General features: G+C 38.6%; 1 protein-coding gene across 1 annotated transcript; it reads right to left on the bottom strand.

Moving 5' to 3' along the window:
- Nucleotides 1–6455: 6455 nt before the first annotated feature.
- Nucleotides 6456–14789, bottom strand: gng13b (guanine nucleotide binding protein (G protein), gamma 13b). The gene is made up of 3 exons (XM_082177350.1): nucleotides 13928–14789; nucleotides 9520–9652; nucleotides 6456–7679 (listed from the first exon to the last, which is right to left on the bottom strand). The coding sequence occupies exons 2-3, from the start codon at nucleotides 9615–9617 to the stop codon at nucleotides 7574–7576; spliced, it is 204 nt and encodes a 67-aa protein (XP_082033476.1). The 5' UTR covers nucleotides 9618–9652; nucleotides 13928–14789; the 3' UTR covers nucleotides 6456–7573.
- Between the last annotated feature and the right edge of the window lie 2863 nt (nucleotides 14790–17652).

The raw sequence follows: 17652 nt of genomic DNA, 5'->3' as shown, positions 1-17652 counted from the left end.
TGCTGCTTTAGCAAAAATAAATATGGTCTTGCAGCGTTGATGGTCCTTCTTTGATGGTGCAGAAGGAACTCTCTCACTGCGCATCATTCAATCTCTATGGCAGGGTTCCAGTTTCATAAGAGTGCTCCAGCGTGTGCAACCTCGTGGGATGAAGCTAAAGGATGCTGTACTGGAGGAGAGAGTGAGCCGATTACATGATAGACCTACCCCGCTCTCTAGCAGGGACCTCCCTGACCCACCCTCCCCCTTCCAGAGCCAAATGGAAAGAGAAGGTCTGGTTATTTCTGTGATGTGTGTCCATGAATTGTTAATGTCTTTGAATTGGCTGACTGCGCTTTGCTGAGCCTGAGCTGGTTAATTAGACCTAAGGGACGGAGCAAGAGAGAACAAAACTGACAAAGAAAAGTGGCATCATCTACTCTGAGATTATGCACAGTGGATCTCACCAGGTTGGATGAAGAAAGAAATCTATATAGCCTATCTGATGTTATAATTCTCATCCAGTCTCAGATAGTAACTTTTACATTTTACTACGGCATTAAACCCAAACGTTTAAACTGTAGTAGACTGTTATTTTAAATACTAATTTTGCTCTACTTAATTATGGGGGCATTTTTTTTGCCCAGATCCCCCTTTAAATGTGTGATCCTACTCCAATCTGATGCTTTGCGTAAATCTGTAAGAAGGGTTTTGTAGGTTTTTTCACTGCGGGTGGCATTTTCTAAAGCGTGCATTCAAAAAGTGCCCACTAAATATTTTATTTCAGCTGTGCATTGCTTGAGTCTGCACTGTATGCATGATATTTCCTCTTAGATTTATTAATAATCCATAACCATTTGTATGCTCTACTTCACTGCATTTTAAACCCAACCGCAAGTTAATTTTAAATGTTTTTTTTAAAAGTACCTTGCAAGAGAACGACGTAGAAACAAAAAATGCAACCTCATTATCTCACCATAAACATTGGTACACTGACAAATCTCCAAGCGTTGCAAGCACACAGGAGGGCGCTATAAAAGGAAGACTGTGGTCTTAAAAAGCCTGTGTTTCTTCTTTTGGAATGTTTCTAGAATCTTGTCGTCTCTCGGTCAGCATGTTGCCATGGAATTCCCTGAGTGCCGCTCCCTCTCCTCATGTCACACAGTAACTTAGAGTGAGTCAGTATTTTTCCACAGTAAGACATACAGCATATACAGCTGCCATCAGTCTTAGCAGGCACACAGATGATGTGCACAGTTTGGAATGTCCCGTGGACTGTGCACCATGCTCAATATATGCACATATACAAATATATACTCTAAATTTCAAGATGACACATATTTTTGGGTCACCTCAGCGATTAATATTTAGGGTAACGTTTGATGATTTTACCTCTGTCTCAGCTGCTGATGATGTGAAATGTTGTGGATGACTTCGTCCCAGACCTATTTCCCATAAGGCACTGCTGCTTCTACACCACATGTTCTGCTAACAAAGCACCAGAGATTAAAGAGCTGTCAGCTCGGGGCTTTAATCTCCTAAAGAGGGACCGCTGGGGCACACAGGCACGTCATAGCACATACTTCCTGTCACTGCCTGTTGTCTGAAGGAGGGATGGCAGTGACAGCTTTTATGCACAACTTGGCGTGAGGCGAAATGAAGGATGATGCTTTTTGCAAAAGACTCACAATGTACGTGTTTTCTTAGGCATGATGCGAGTTTGATTGGGTTGTCTGAGAGATAGTGGGAGTGGCCCATGTTACACAGAGTAGAATAAGAGGCATTCAGTCCCTCTTGGGCAGTTCAGCCAGATCGTTGTGCAAACACAGCAGGCCCACTGGGGTTAAATCAGCCATGTAATGACACCACAGTGGAATAATGGGCAGCCGTGCTCCAGTTTGTTTTTGTTTGCCTTGTAAAATGGCTGATTCGGAATCGTGAGGAGTCGGACACGTACCCTTGGAAGGAACCTCTCACTCAGGTTCAGTGTGAATAAGATCAGACCGCCATTCGCAGCATTACAACCATACATCTTCCTCATTGAGCACATTTGCACATGTACCAAAAGTGGGCCAAAGATCACAATCCCAACACACATTTCCACTCATTCAATTTCCACTCAGCCAGTTCCAATTAGCCCAGGGCGCGGAACAGAAGAGTTTTGAGGGGAGAGGGAAAAAATGGGTGTCTCTAGAATCTTTTGCACTGTCCTCATTTGAGGAAATGAAGCATGACCTCGGCTTGACCCGTCTCCCCTGGTGCTCAGGCTAATGGAGTGAGGCGTGCAGGTGTTCGACAGCGCTAAAGTATATGTGTAGGCTGACATTATAAGAGTGCACTGACAGAACTGGATCAGTTGCCTTTGCCAGGGGACAAGAGCCACGCTGCTGTGACAGAAATGGCTCATAAATGGCCACACACTGCATGCTACTTAACATACTATATTAAGTTTTCAGGAGCCTACTTGATCATTGCTGCGGTCCATCTCTCAACCCCGATATAAGAATGAATGATTCAGGCATGCTTATGAGTCTCAAGTTGTGGGCCACTCCTTAATGAACTACTCATGGAGCCTAAAGTACAACCCCAAATCCAGAGAAGGTGGAACATTTTGTAAAATGCAATAAAATCTGATTTGTTAATTTTCTTTAACCTTTATTTAACTGACAAAAGCACACAAAAAAAGATTTTCAAAGTTTTCACTGATCAACTTGAGTGTGTTTTGAAAATATAAACACATTTTGATGGCTGCAACACATTCCAAAACAAGTTGGAACAGAGGCATTTTTACCACTGTGTCACATCTTTTAATTACACTTTTTAATCATTTGGGAATTGAGGAGACTAATTGTTGCAGTTTTGCAAGTGGAGTTTTTGCCCAATCTCACCTGATACAAGACAGCTGCTCAACAGTCTGTGGTCATCGTTGCCTGATTCTCCTTATCATGATGGGTCATACATTTTCAATAAGAGACAGATCTGGACTGCAGGCAGGCAGTCAAGCACCTCCACTCTACGGTGTAAAGTGTCTAGAAACCACTCTGTTGTAGTACGTGCAGAATGAGGCCTGAAATTGTCTTGCTTCCCAGGAAAGATGTCATCTTTAATGGCAGTATATGTCTCCGTACAATCCCAATATACACCTCCACATCAATGGTTCCTTCACACACATGCAAGTCATGACATGTTTGCTTTTCCACCTGTTGCTGATGAAATTCTGTATGGTCTCTTAATTATTTGGGACTGAGAACTCAAAGTCAGTTTTTCCCAAAAATAAGCTGAAACGTGGATTCATCTGACCGCAGCACAGATTTCCACTTTGTTGCATCTGAGATGAGCTCGGGCTCAGAGAACTTCCCAGCTTTGCAGCAATTCTCTGCATAGAATTGATGTAAAGCTTTCTCCTTGCGGAACAGAGATTCAAGTAGCATTTCTTGATGCAGTGGCAGACTGTGTTAAGTGACAATGGTTTTCCAAAGTACTCCCGAGCCCTTGGCTATTTTTAACACAGTTGCATGATGGTTTCTCATGCAATGCCTCGGAAGGGCTCAAAGGTCACGCTCATTCAACAGAGGTTTCCTGACTTTTCATGCATGGAGATTTCTCTGGATTCTCTGAATCTTTTCACAATATTATGTATGGTAGATGGTGAAAGACCTAACTACTTTGCAATCCTGCATTGAGAAATGTGATTTTTGAATTGTTTGACAATTTTCTCATGAAATTTGGCACAAAGTGGCGAGCCATGACCCATCTTTGCTTGCAAAGGCCGAGCCTTTAGTGGATGCTCCTTTTATACCCGATACCCTCATCTATTACCAGTTAGCCTGCTAATTGTGGACTGTTTCAAAACCTGGATATTCTATAGTCCTTTATTTTGCCTCTGTCCCAACTTTTTTGGAGTGTGTTCAGCCATCAAAATTAAAATATTTTTATATTTACTAAATACAATGAATTTGGCCAGTGAAAACATTATAATTTTTTTCTTTGTACTATTAACTATTTTTATGTAACAATTTCTATACACCTATAACAATTTTTCACGATATATTTGTACATATACATAAATATGTATTTCTTTGAAAACAATGATTAATATGTAAACCTCTACTAATGACTTAAGAGAAAAGTTGATTTGAGTTGATAATAGACTTTTATTTGCCCAATTTGGTCAAATTCAGTTCATCATGTGCTTAAGACATGGTCATGCATGAGCTAAAAGGTTGGATTAGCCTTGCCTTGTGGTTAAAAATAACATTATTTGATTTAGGTTGACACTGATTATGTTTAAATGACCACAAAAAGTGTTAACTTCATCTGAACTGGACCTATGTGATTTTAAAGGGTTTAATACTGCCTGGATCACACTTTTACACTCTTGAGATTTTTCTCTTCACACAACACATATTTTTTAGATCCTCAAAGGAGAACAGCAAGAGTGTTTCGAGCAGCAAGTGGTTTTACAAGTCAGAACCCATCATTTATTCTCTCCTGTATTACTGTATGTCCATTCGCAGTCCATATGTCCTTCTCAGCATAAATCCCCATTTCAGATCCAGATATAGGATGCATTTGCCGTATTTAGATTAAAGAGTCATTAAGCTTTGCCATATATGCAGATTTACGGTCATTGTGTCAGACTTCGTCAGAGAAGCACTTTACCCCAGATGTGTACATTAAGCAGACTATTGGTCCATGGGATCCCATATGTATTTAGAAATGGAGATTTGTGATGGGGGCTGAGAGAGTGGATTATTTTGGGCAGATTAGAGTGTCATCTGCTGCGGGTTCAACCGGCGTAGAGAGCAATCATGTGAATGTGTGGCTAGGCAACGGGCATCAGGATTACCAATTCCTAATCTTAGAGAGTGAGCCATTATCCACCGTGTTAGTCTCACAGCCCCCAGAACCACTCATGGCATCTTTGTTTGGTAAACGGGTGACGGCTGTACGGTCCGATACTCGCAGGTCCATTAAGTGCATGAAGATGTATTGACTTTGATTAAAATGCCTGGCAAATTTACACTTGCAATACGCAGATGGGTCTGAACAGAGTGAAGTCTGAGTGTGCGTAAAGTAGAGCAACAATTTTCCCTTAGATGGGAAGAAAATAATCTCATGTGTTCTATTATTTAGCAGAGAATGAGTTTGTAATGCTTTTTTTGCAGTGATTTGGGATAAAAATATGACAGACTGTACTCATTGTGCTTGCGAAATTGTTCTACCAAATCTGTTTTATGGCTTTACATTTACAAAGGAGGTACCAGATCTGTTAAAGACAGTTTAATGCATTACTGCATGTCAGTTTCAATTAATTTCATCAATATTGTTATGGATGAATCGCTTGTATTCTTCATTTGCATTGGATAAAAGCATCTGATAAATGAATCAATGTTAATGTAATTTTTTTTTAGAAAAGCCCCCAAATAAAGATAATTTGAAGAGACTATGTTACATTATTGTGAAGAAAGCACTGAATAAACATAAAAAGTGACTTTATAAGTCAATAGATATTTGTTTTATTTCAGTATCATAGAACATAAGCCTGTCACCCGCCTTAAGTCCACAGCAATCCGAGTTTCAGTCGAGTTTGTTTAACTGTTTATGTCTTGGGGGCGTCCATACAGAATGGATACAGAATCTTATTCTTAATTGTTGGTCTATGTATACATATGCAGACATATGTCTCTGGTTTTGTGTCACATTCTGCCACTCTAAAAATGCTTGGTTGTTTCAACCCAACATTGGGTCAAATATGGACAAACCCAGCCGTTGGGTCTCGTGCTTTGAGCGTCGTGTTTGTAAGACATTTTGTCAAGTTAACAGCAGTTCAACTTTAAACTTTGAAACCATTCAGTTGAGTTCCATATGTTCCTCAGCTGTTTTGTTTCTCTTACCGGTATTCTTTGGCTTGCAAAAACATAAAGGTAGTAATTCAAGTTTGGATGGCTCTTATGATAGGGAAATCTCTTATGACTTGCACAAAATATTGTGGCCACGAGTTAAATCGTGCCCATGTTGTACTAATTTGTTCCCTTGTTTTAATACCACAATTTAACAAAAATTAGGACATAAATAAGTACGACGTGGCCCTGATTTAACTAAAACAAGGATATTAATTAATTAATTAGTGGGAACACACAAATTCTTAATTCATGTCCAACGTTATCATGTTTTTATTTTCCCCACATGTCATGTGCAGGGCTCCATATTGGGGTGAGGGGCCATGATTTAATTAGTTTTTTTTAATCACTATTATATTTTTAATTACTTTTTCTATCTTTATCTATCTATCTATCTATCTATCTATCTATCTATCTATCTATCTATCTATCTATCTATCTATCTATCTATCGTATTAAATTGACAGCCGTATTTATTACTAATCTCAATATAACTGTTATTGTGTAAACACACAGAAATAAATTGCCCAACCCATGACACACACCCAATTGAAACACACAAATTACATTAAAGCTGTCTAAAAATCCTCTACTTTATTCAATAAGATGTTTTGTAAAACATTCAATAAAAAATGTAATCACTTATTGCTTGTTATTAAACTAGTACTTGATCTTATGCATATTTTCTCAAAGCATTCTCATATGTAACACACATCTAGATAATTAGACAGGTTTCTACTGTTTGAATATATAAAAACATGAACAAACCAAAAGTCATAAATGAACCCCACATCCTTGCCATAAGTGCAGATTAAGCTATTAATCTTAAGAAAAGAAAAGAAAAGAAAAGAAAAAGCCTTGGCCAGTGCACAACCTCTCTGTTTGCATATCCATTCAATGCTTAAGGGTGCTGATGGTTTACAAGTCCCTCACAACACACATACATTCTTTTTAAGGAAATTGTGTACAAGGCAGTATTCGATGGTGACCTGGCAAGATGCGTTGTTTTTTTTTTATCCTTTAGCTTTTCAAGGAAGGAAGGGTGCAGTTGAACAACAGCAGGTCCATTGTAGCTTCTAAAGCAGTCGGCGCCGACAGCTTCGGTGGTGAACCAAACCATAAATAAATAAATTAATGATCATAAATAAGTAAATAAATTAAAACGATCTGTACATGTTTAAAAATGGTCTGTAAGTGAGAGTGCTGAGTTGTGGTGTAAATAGTGCACGAGCCTGCAGGAGAAATGAACATGCTGCGTAACAGAGGGAAACTCAAATATTTGCTGCCTTCGCCTTTTTGAGGCATTTCTTCTCACCTCTGTCATGCAGTATGTTGTCTAACAGGCCTTTTCTGGCATTTCCATGTCGACACTACATGCCTGAACTCAAGATCAAGCGCGCAAGCAGCGGCGACAACACTGAAGTCAAAGAGAAATTCCACTAACTGCATATAAAGATATATATATCGATGGTTATAAATATAATAGTAATGCATGTCAAAGTGTCAAATTCTGACTATATAGAGCTAGTGTTCTGTGTATGAGTGTGTGTTTTTTGTGCAGTGGATGCTAAACTGCTGTACATTCATGATGAGGGAATGAAACAGAGAGCAAGCGCCGTGTGATCCTGTCAGGCTTGTGGAGGCTCAGACGGAGGGCTGGGGCGACCGCTGCTGCTGCTGCTACTACTCTTTTATAGAAGCACACACTTGCCCTTCTCCACCCATGGGTTGTTCTTCATCAGCTCGGGATTCAGGAAAGGGTCCTCGGGCACACACTCCTCGATCCATTTCACCAGGCTAGAGGGGAAGGAGAAGGTCCCTCATCATTATGGGACACATTGCAAATTGTGCAACGTATTTAAAGTAACAAACCTCACATTTGATGCAAAAAAAAAGGCTATTAATTTGGGGTAAATAGAGCAGAGACTTGTTCTGGATGTCTGTGACTTTGAACACGAATGCTGAGTGATTTATGAAATTAGGGTCATGTAAGACAGCACCCATGTTGAGCAAATGATAAATGAGGGTGATAATCACGTAACTCTTTGCAGAAGCGCCATCCATCACAGGCGATTAATAGAAATGATCTGTCCAAGATGAGAGTGATGATCTTAGATTCATCTGAGACTCAAGTAAAAAATTTAAGTCATCATGACCCAACTTTATGATGGATTCGCAATTGCTTGTTCAGCTAAACTGCACAATAACACTGGAGGAACCACTACGCTGGCATAAACTGGGCTGATCATTGCTGGCTGGTAAAATTTAATTTGTAACAGAGAAATTACCATTGTGAATACTTCAGGAAGGGAGCCCTGGGATGCAGGGAAATGAGATGTCACTATAATGTGACAGTGGCGGGTGTGACTAAGAGACCATGCGTGCTCTCGAATTGGAGAGTAAAGCACCAGAGATCTGAGAGCATTAGCTTTGTCCTGAACAATCACCAAGAGGACCTGACCTCTGGGCAGCCTAATTAGTGACATGAGGTGAACCTGCAAAATCAGAAATAACTGCAATTATGAGTTCATGGTGACATTAGGGTCATTCAATCAGGAAACTGTTTAGAGAAAACCAATGACAAAATGGATTACTCTCCACTAAAAAAAGGAACTATGAAGTATGAACTATGTTAAGTGGATAAGTTAGGCAAAAAATTTAATTTAAATAACTGTACATTATTCAACTTATTAGATGACTATTTACCAAATAAGTAATATTGATTTGAGTTGGAGTTATTTTATTAATATTTTAATTGTTTCTTACTTGTATAAGTTATATTACCTCTAGTACTTTTTTTAGTTTACACAACAACAAAAAAATGGAAAAAAATAACAGGACCAACAATGGCCATTGCTGAGGTTTTAAGCTCACTATATCCACCTATGTTTAACGTATAAGCAGGTGGGGCCATTTGTAACTTGAATGTGCTACCAGTGTCACCTGGTTCCATTTATTTTAGAAATGTTTCTTGAGCAGCAAATTATCAAATTAGAATGATTTCTGAAGAATCATGTGACACTGAAGACTGTCATAATGACAGTTGAAAATTCAGTTTTGCCATCATAGGAATTAATTACATCTTAAATGTGTGTTTTTTTCTGTATGTTTCATCACATAAATGCAGCCTTGGTGAGCATAAGAGACTGGTTTCAGAAACATTAAAAAAATCTAACCAACAAGAGACTTTTGAACAAAAGTGTATACTGAAATATTACTGAAACTGAAGCTCTTAAAAAGGCAATTTTTACCACAGCAAAGTTGCGAAACTGCTCCTATTAGCTAATCTAACTTGTATTGTATGCAAAGAGAGAGTGATATGAGATTGTCAAACCAACAGTCAAATGTACGGTTGAGAGTTCATTATAACAAAATACTGGACCGCTCAATGCCACAGTTAACCAATGAGAATTAAGTATTTGTATAATAAACTGACAGAATACATGGATGATGTTCTGATGACTTGCTGTTAGATTTTCTGTGCTTGATTATGTGATGTACAGCACCAAAAATAGAAGGAGGGTAGAACGAGTCATTATCTTTTCTGTTGTGATATGGGGCGACAGCATAAAATATATGGGTTGGAACTTGGAACAGAGACTATCACAGTGTGAAGAACAAAAGAGAGCACACTCACTCGGTCACTGTCTTTGAGGATTTCTCCCTTTTGAAGGCCAGCTGGTACTTGAGGCTTTCTACCTCCTTCTTCATCTGGGGCAAGTCCATCTCATCCATGGCTGTGGCTTGATGTGGAAGTGATCAAACTAAACCTAAACAACAAAATTGAAACAAGAAAGAAGATCGTTTTTCAAAACGAATTTTCCTACTGAAACTGCATTGGTGTATCTTTTACATGACTTTCTTTCAACAGCCATTCTGGGGCATTTTTAGACCGGCAAACTGTGTCGGCTCCAAATAAAAATGTAAAATAGATGTATGTTGTTGTTGATGTATCTTTAACAGCTGATTTTGCATCAGTCAATGTGGATTGCAATAAAAAATATTGGCAAACCAGCCCCTCACGTAATTTGATGTGTATGCAACAACTAATGATTTGTGGATGTGATCTGTATGTCCATGCTGAACAGATTGCTTATGAAGTGATATGAAAATAATAAAAAAAATAATGTAATGACTACTAACAATGCAAAGCAAATTTTTGTTATGTTTATTAAGTTATTTTGACTACCATAATAATGTGAGCTTTTTCAGAAAATAATGGCATATGTGATATATTTTATTTATTATTATTCTATTAATTAATTTAATTCAAATTTTAATTTGTGTTTTTGTTTTACAATTGAAAAAGCAAAAAAAGTGCCGTTGTTAACTTAAGGGACTGTTTCTACCTTATCTGTGTAATCTAATGTTACAATGCTGACTCAGTAAAGCTACATTCTATTTCTTTACTTGAATAACAGATAGTTATTCAGTGAAAATAGATGTCACCACATGAATCACATATTAGATTACCTGAAAAAGCATTTCTACATAACCACAATTATAACCACATATATTCTATTATATTCTTGTTCTGGGATGTACTGCATGCATGTGTTTAGCTTTGAGATAAATAAAGAATTGAGCAATGAGATGCTTGTCTAATGCTTGCTCCTCTCTGAGCAGGGGTTGGGGGATCAGACTTGGCGTCTTGAGGGTTTCAGTATTGAGAGGAGTCCAGCGTTAGGGCATGTGTGTGAGCCAGAGAGCAGAAACAGTTCAGCATGCAGGTGTTCTGCTGCCTGTATACATCCGTCGCATAAAGGCTTTTAAGCGCTTCCCATCAACACCAGCCAGACACTGGAGCCTCTCACTCTAAAAGCTCTGATTTCACTATCTGAGACTAAACACACTCAGAGCAGCTGGGAGACTGTGCTGTTCTTCAAATCAAACGTGATGTTCAGAAATGGTTGGGGGACAAAGATGTTTTGCCAACTGTATGATTAACTGTAATGCTCTAAAAATGTCCACTTTTCTAAAACCATCCATAAATACTTAATTCATATGGAGATATTCATGAAATTCATGACATTGTGTCCCAATATAATGGAAGCTGAAATCGGTTGTTTCCAGAAGGTAAATACACTGATTTCAGTGCTTCACTGAGGCCCTAAACAAATATAGAATCAATAGTGTCCCAGAATATACAGCAGTTTGCCGCAAGGCATAAACCTTTCCCCCCCTCACCCATTAGTCATGCACCAAATATTATTGATAAAGGCAGGGCTTGACAGCTTTTTGTTAATAACCAAAGTTATTAGCCACTCAGCATTTTCACTGGCCACAATTTTGACATTGAAGGCGAAAAAAATTGCCATATAGGGCCTAGATATTTTTAATATTATCTTATAATTTGGCAGCCGGTATATTAGGCTTATGCCACTTTAAGACCTGATGCACGGATCCATTATACTGTTACACATGCATTTTCTTTACTTTCACTTAAAACATAACTGTGTTTATGTGAATACTCATCAAGACCAGCATTTGACATTATTTTGTGTGTATCTGACTTAGGGCTGGGCGATACAACGGAATCGGTATTTATCGACGGTACACCATTGTCACGATATAAAAAATGTTCGATATAGCATTTTATATTTTCATTAAAATGCGAGCTCATCGCTCCTAGATCAGGGGTCGTTCACATATCGCGTCTCCTTCTTTCCAAAGCGCTTGCGCTTGCGTTTGTCGTTGCTATGCAACCATGAACTGCAACACATCATGTTGACTGAAGGTGCGTTCCATTCGACCGTGATTCGTAAGTGGACTGCGGAATTAAATATGGCAGGACCACTACAACGTTGCCCAACATCAAAATGACAAACGTAATGAAAACTGCGATACTCGTTATTTTGTGTTTCACACTCAGTTTGGACCAATGTCAGTGCAGCGTGAGCCGTGAGCCGATCATAATCAAGCGACACTGTTACTACACAGCGCTAAGAGGTCCAGTAGAGAAAGCATTCAAATTCGCCACAGAAGTAATAACATATCACTGCAAGATTTAGTGAGAAGCATTCAAATTTCTCCGTTATTAACCGTAGATGTCTATTAGATCAAATAGCGCTGGCGTGGAAACCAGGAGAAACATTGTGTCATGAATGAACTAGTTACAGGCTTTAAGTCCACAGATAAGCAACATTCACCATGGATTTAATGTAGTAACACTAACTGTAACCATGGAAGTTTGGCAGGAATAGTTTAATGCTTTCAAGTACATCACACATCTTTTTCCAGCACTTCAACTCAAATATTATAATATTTAAATGTTATTTTTAATGTGATGACCAAAACATTATTTGTTTATCCTTCAAAGATAAACCTTATATAACCCTATTTATAAAACTAAAAGTTTCGAGATTTAGGAAAACTCGCATTTAGCCTATTTATGAATAATTTTTCTTTTAATATATATTTTTTAAATCAAGGAAATTTCTCTGGCATTTCTTTCTTTTTGCTGTATCGAAAACATACCAAACCGTGACACCACTGTGTCCATCAAACCGAACCGTGAATTTTGTGAACCATTAGCCCACCTACACCCCTACTTATTACCGATGTTGATCTACCTCAAAGTTTGCCTTGATTGTTCTACGTTTACACTTTTATTGCACACATTTTGTAACATTTCATTTAAGTTCAAGAGTTTCTTTAACACTTACTTTTTTATCTTAATATAAGACATAAAGAAGATATTTTTGTCTACATTTTATTTCGTTTTGACTGCTAAAACTAATATAATTTGTTGTTTGACTCATACATTAAAAAAACTCAATTCAAACTTTTCTACAAAAAAAAAAGGTTATAAAAAACGTCAATAATTAGGCTATCGATACCGAACGATATGAAACATTATATCGTGATAAATTGTTTAGCTATGTCGCACAGCCCTGACTGTTTCACACAGAAATTCAAGACCTGTAACAGCAACTATATTCATCCGGAGCAAATGAAACGAATGAGTGAGGAGAGGCGGGTTTGTGTGTCAACTTGCTGTCGGAGAGTCTGAGATGAGAAAGAAAGCTCAGCTGGTATCGTGTATCTATTCTGCGGGAAACGGGTACTGGAAGCGTTTCAGATATTTCAGTATCGGTATCGAAAAATCAATATTTTCTGACATCACTACATTGCCCTTAGTTTATTTCAGATGCCTTTTTTAAAAGACAACAATTGAAAAATTTATATTTAAAATTCAACCCGCCAAAGTGGCTAGTGAGTGACTGTTACACGCCACTGCTGAAATCCAGCCGCATTTGGCGGGCGTGTGTTAATGTCAATGAATAATGATACCATTTTATATTTGTTAGTTTGTTTATAATATTATGTGTAGCCTACTCATCGGTACAGTAGCCTATGACAAGTGACATATTAGATGGAGGATGAGGATGAACTTCCCAAGCCAAGTTCTTCATGTAGGTCGTTCAATGATGTAGGTCATCACCATGTATCGCATCCAAATAGGGGGGGATTGCATTTTAGTTTGGTTCAAAAAAATGAATTTAAAATGTAACAATTACTAAACAGAAGATAGAACTGGCGCGGAAAGAACCAAAGAAGATGAATCAAATCTATCAATTAATGTGATCGATTAATTTCTGTAGCTATATCATCTGATGAAGACCAGCATGACTTGCTGTATCTCTGTTACCTCCAATGGGTGTATTAAGGTTTCACAGAGCAGATACAACTATTAAGAAGATACTGCAGGCTGAGGCTGAATTGTAGGCTTCTTCCTATCCTTCTTCCTGTAAATATAGGCTACGTTTAAATAACCCAATGATTTTATTAATCAAAAAAGAGGGATGGATGAGGTAAAAGGAGGACGCTGAAAATCGAAGTTTTATATAACACCGGCAAATCGCTGGGAGCCAAAGCGGTGATGGTGGGAGTGGAAAAACAATATGGAAAATGCACACACAAAAAACAATATATGGATGTCCATCACAAATATTTCACGCCAACATAATAAGTTGTATCAACTGCCATGAAGTCAATCGCGGGAAAAGATTAGATCGATATGAATTCACAATTGTGTCGCTTACCTCGGTGATGTATCTGTGGGTAATACCCGAAGCCCGTCTTTGGCGCAGACTGTTCTTATCTATGGGAAATGTCCTTAGATTGATCAAAAAACACACATACGCCAGTGTCTAATTGGCGAAAACAAGCGATGGACGATTGTGTGTCCGCTGTAGACAGCCAACAGACTGGACAGGGAGACTAAAGATAGGCTGGTAAGCTCCGGCAGCAGCGGCAGAGAGAGACAGCTGAAATAAACGATGCTGAAGAAGTTGAGCTGATGGCAGTGGTTACAGCCTAGTAAAGTGCAAGGACGCTGTATAGTCGCTGCTGCTGGGCCAATGTAGAGGAGGTGCTGGGGCAAATCTGTCTGGGAGGGGGGGATCGGGGGGCGGTTATATGCTGTTGAAGTCTAAATGCCTCTTCTAATGTTGGAGACAAAAGGACGCCCGATGTCCCTTGCCTATTCGCTAGAATTGTCAGTGTAAGTGTTTAGATTTTCCATACGGATTTGCTCCTACTCTTCTGGTTAGCCTACGTTTGATCCAGTATCTATGCCCTAATATGGACAAATTGAGCTTCAACATGTTAGGCTACTTACGCTTCGCGAAGATTAAGCTTTTCTGTCAAAGAAAACATTATATTATTTAGCTGTGCGATTATTTTATATCCTGATGCTATATCCAAGAGTGTTTTTCGGAATACCACGGCTGTCAGCAGTCAGCACGAATCTCTTGCTTTAATAAAGAAAAATCGTTCTTCTTTATTTTCTCTCCGCCAACTAAAATAGTTCCAACCAAAACATCAAGCTTTGTTGCCATGCAACAGACTGAAAGCCGGTGTGGAACGCGGAGCCACCGAGCTTTTCCCTTCCTTCCTAACCGTTCCTTACTCAAAGATTTCTTGTAATCCACTCCAGCTCCGCTCCAGGTTCATCTCTAACTCATCGCTCATTAGTGAAAGAAACCGCCCAACACAGCTAAATTGTAATGGAGGAGTAGAATACTGATGCTGCGACCCTAAAAAAAAAAAAAAGTATTTGGCTGTAGGGAAAATAAGTGGAGGGATGCAAACAGTGGAATTTTATACTAATTATAAGTGCTTTTGGAATGTCGCTTCTCAATCATATTTAAAGCTACACTATGTAAAAAAAAAAAAGAAGACGAAGAAAAAGAAAAAGAAAAAAAGAGCTATAGGACGAATTTCATTCATCATTTGCCCGTTCCGTGCATGTCACGTAATATTCGTACACAGCAGGCAAGGCTCCACAAGGGGGCGCCCACCCAATCAGGAGCTTGGCCCACCCTGGCCCCACAGCAAATATCAATTGATTGCAAAATTGGTGCAATGTTTAATTCAGCTCCAGATTTTGAGGGTGATCATGGTTTTCGGCCGGTTGATATCCATTTGTTATATGAGAAAGCAGTATTACAACGTGATCGCTGTCTTCATAAACATTCAAGCGATTTTAACTGTTCATGCACAAGAAGATGCGATAGAAACTCCATTCGGTTGGCCTACACACAGCTGTGTTCTCTTTTGTATCTTATCACGCTTAAATGGGAAAATACACACAAAATTACGTCAAAATGCCTGTTCTTAACTGAGTTAAAATAAAAAGTCTTAATGAGCGAAAACAGTTCTGAGAATGTCTGATGTGTGTCAGGTCCGTGCTTTTGGTCTTAAAGTGACAGTAGCTTAATATACCTGCTGTTGTATTAAATGTTAAATCTTCTCTTGACTGAATAACTTCTTTAGCTTTAATAAGGATTAATACAGGCTACAGTTAATTTATACATTATAGTATTTTGTTCCTGAAACATAAAATATGTTTATTTCATTTGTCTTTATTCTATTATTTATTTGTGCTATTGCTTGTAATTTGTTCATAAGTTCTTATTTTATTACTGACTGTTTACTGTCTTTATTTAACATTATTTATTAAAATACTATTTATTATTTTTGTGGTGGGGCCAGTGAAAATTTTGGCAGGGCAAGAAACCAGTAAACTCCTTAGCGTTGAGCCCTGTGTGTTTATACATAGAGTCCCTTTAAAGACCTCTTCCTTCTGTTATAAAATGTCACTTGGCCCAAAGCTGGAGCCGGGCCTGGTACACAGAAAAAAGTAAAAAAAGTAGCAGGTACCTTGAAGCTGAAATTTTGTTGTCACAACGAACGAGAAAAACTGACCATGGATCGTTAAAAAACGGCAAACCTCTGGGAAATCACCAGTTGAACAAAAAAACCCAACAAAAACACCAGAAAAGTAATTTAGTTGCTCTGATAAGATGCAGGCTACTGCTTCCATTTGTACACCGGTGCCTTGAACCCCATTCATCCGCACAGAGCAGCAGAGTCAAAGCATATCCAAAACAATGTTTTTCCACAAGACACATACTGTACATGCTTTTTTATTTTTTAAGTGCTAGACGGTCAAACGAGTGTATGGACTATTTGTCATATAATACCGTTCATTCATAAAGAACAGAAACAGAACAAATTCAAGGCTTGTATTAATCATGTTACGAATGCTATTGCTATTTTTTCATAAACCTGAAAGCACTGACAATAGAATTCCATCAAAGATGTTACGGCTGTAAACTGCTCACATAGGGAGATTTAAATGTTTGCCTGTTGGCTGATACAAGGGCATCTGTCATCTGCTCATCTCAGAGCAGCACTCATGTCAGTCTCCTGTGGTATCACACCCAAGAGCAACATCACGAGGTGTAAGATGAGGAGATGCCCGTGGGACAGCAGAAGCAGCAGATCAGATGAGCCTACTTTTGTGGGACCACCGTCACAATGCAATGAATGACAGACAAAACTAAACAATAATAATTTAACTAAAGACCAGGTAATGCAAAGATGGAGAGGAAGTTGCTGTCACTAAACAAAGCGAAACACAAGATGTGAGATAAACGTAATTCAAAGTATGTGGAAAATATAGGCTTGATAAATTAATGGTGAACCAGATTGTAGGCCTACACACATTTCTGTATGGATTAAAAATAGTCTGACAGCAAACCTCCATCATAAAATCTGTATCAGACCACAGTACTAGATTACCAAACTCATTATCATTCATGTCATGACCAAACTTAAGTGATTTGTGTAGTCTAGTATTTTCTACCCCCAAAGAGACTGCTTTCAAAGTGTATTCAATACATGTTATCAGTATCATAACCTTGCTGTATTTAACACCATGCATTAACCCGTTTGAATTAGCATTTTACATTCAGGGTGTATTCTTTAGATATGTGTGTTTCACAAGCAGAAACTGACTAATAGCCAGTGGCCAGTTCTCCCTTCAGCCATCTAACTTTAGCACATCCTATTTTTATTGCATCCATCATTTATTGCACAGGCATATGGGAAGAATGGAGCTCTGCTCTGAATACGCTTAATGGATCCTGAATGAAGAACTTCCTGCACTGCCGATGGGGTCAAGCTTTTGATGGGTCCGCTGGCTATTCTTTGGCTTAACAGTGCAAAGAGTATCTTAAGTGCCAGGTAGGACAACCGTTCATAGAGGCTGTGATGCTTCATCGGAGAGAATTTACATAGATACTATTTAATAGCCTGGGACCACATTCTGGAGATAAAGACATATCCCATGTGTCCTAAATTGATGGGTGTCCATGTGAAACTCTGCCATTAGTGCTTTAACACAAAGAGCAAATGCAGGGGGGGGATAATGGAGAGTAGCAGCCTAAGACATTCTATATTCACAGCATTTCTGCATTTA

The sequence above is a fragment of the Leuciscus leuciscus genome (assembly GCF_965113295.1).
Source record: "Leuciscus leuciscus genome assembly, chromosome: 1".
Classification (NCBI taxonomy): domain Eukaryota; kingdom Metazoa; phylum Chordata; class Actinopteri; order Cypriniformes; family Leuciscidae; genus Leuciscus; species Leuciscus leuciscus.
Note: the sequence above shows the minus strand (reverse complement) of the source record. Positions and strands in the feature narration are given on the sequence as shown.

Bases quoted from the DNA above. Each gene is read 5' to 3' on its own strand.
- gng13b (XM_082177350.1), bottom strand. From the start codon at position 9,617: ATGGATGAGATGGACTTGCCCCAGATGAAGAAGGAGGTAGAAAGCCTC. The intron at 7,680-9,519 runs GTGAGTGTGCTC...CTTCCCCTCTAG, and splicing joins TCCTCAAAGACAGTGACCGA to CCTGGTGAAATGGATCGAGG.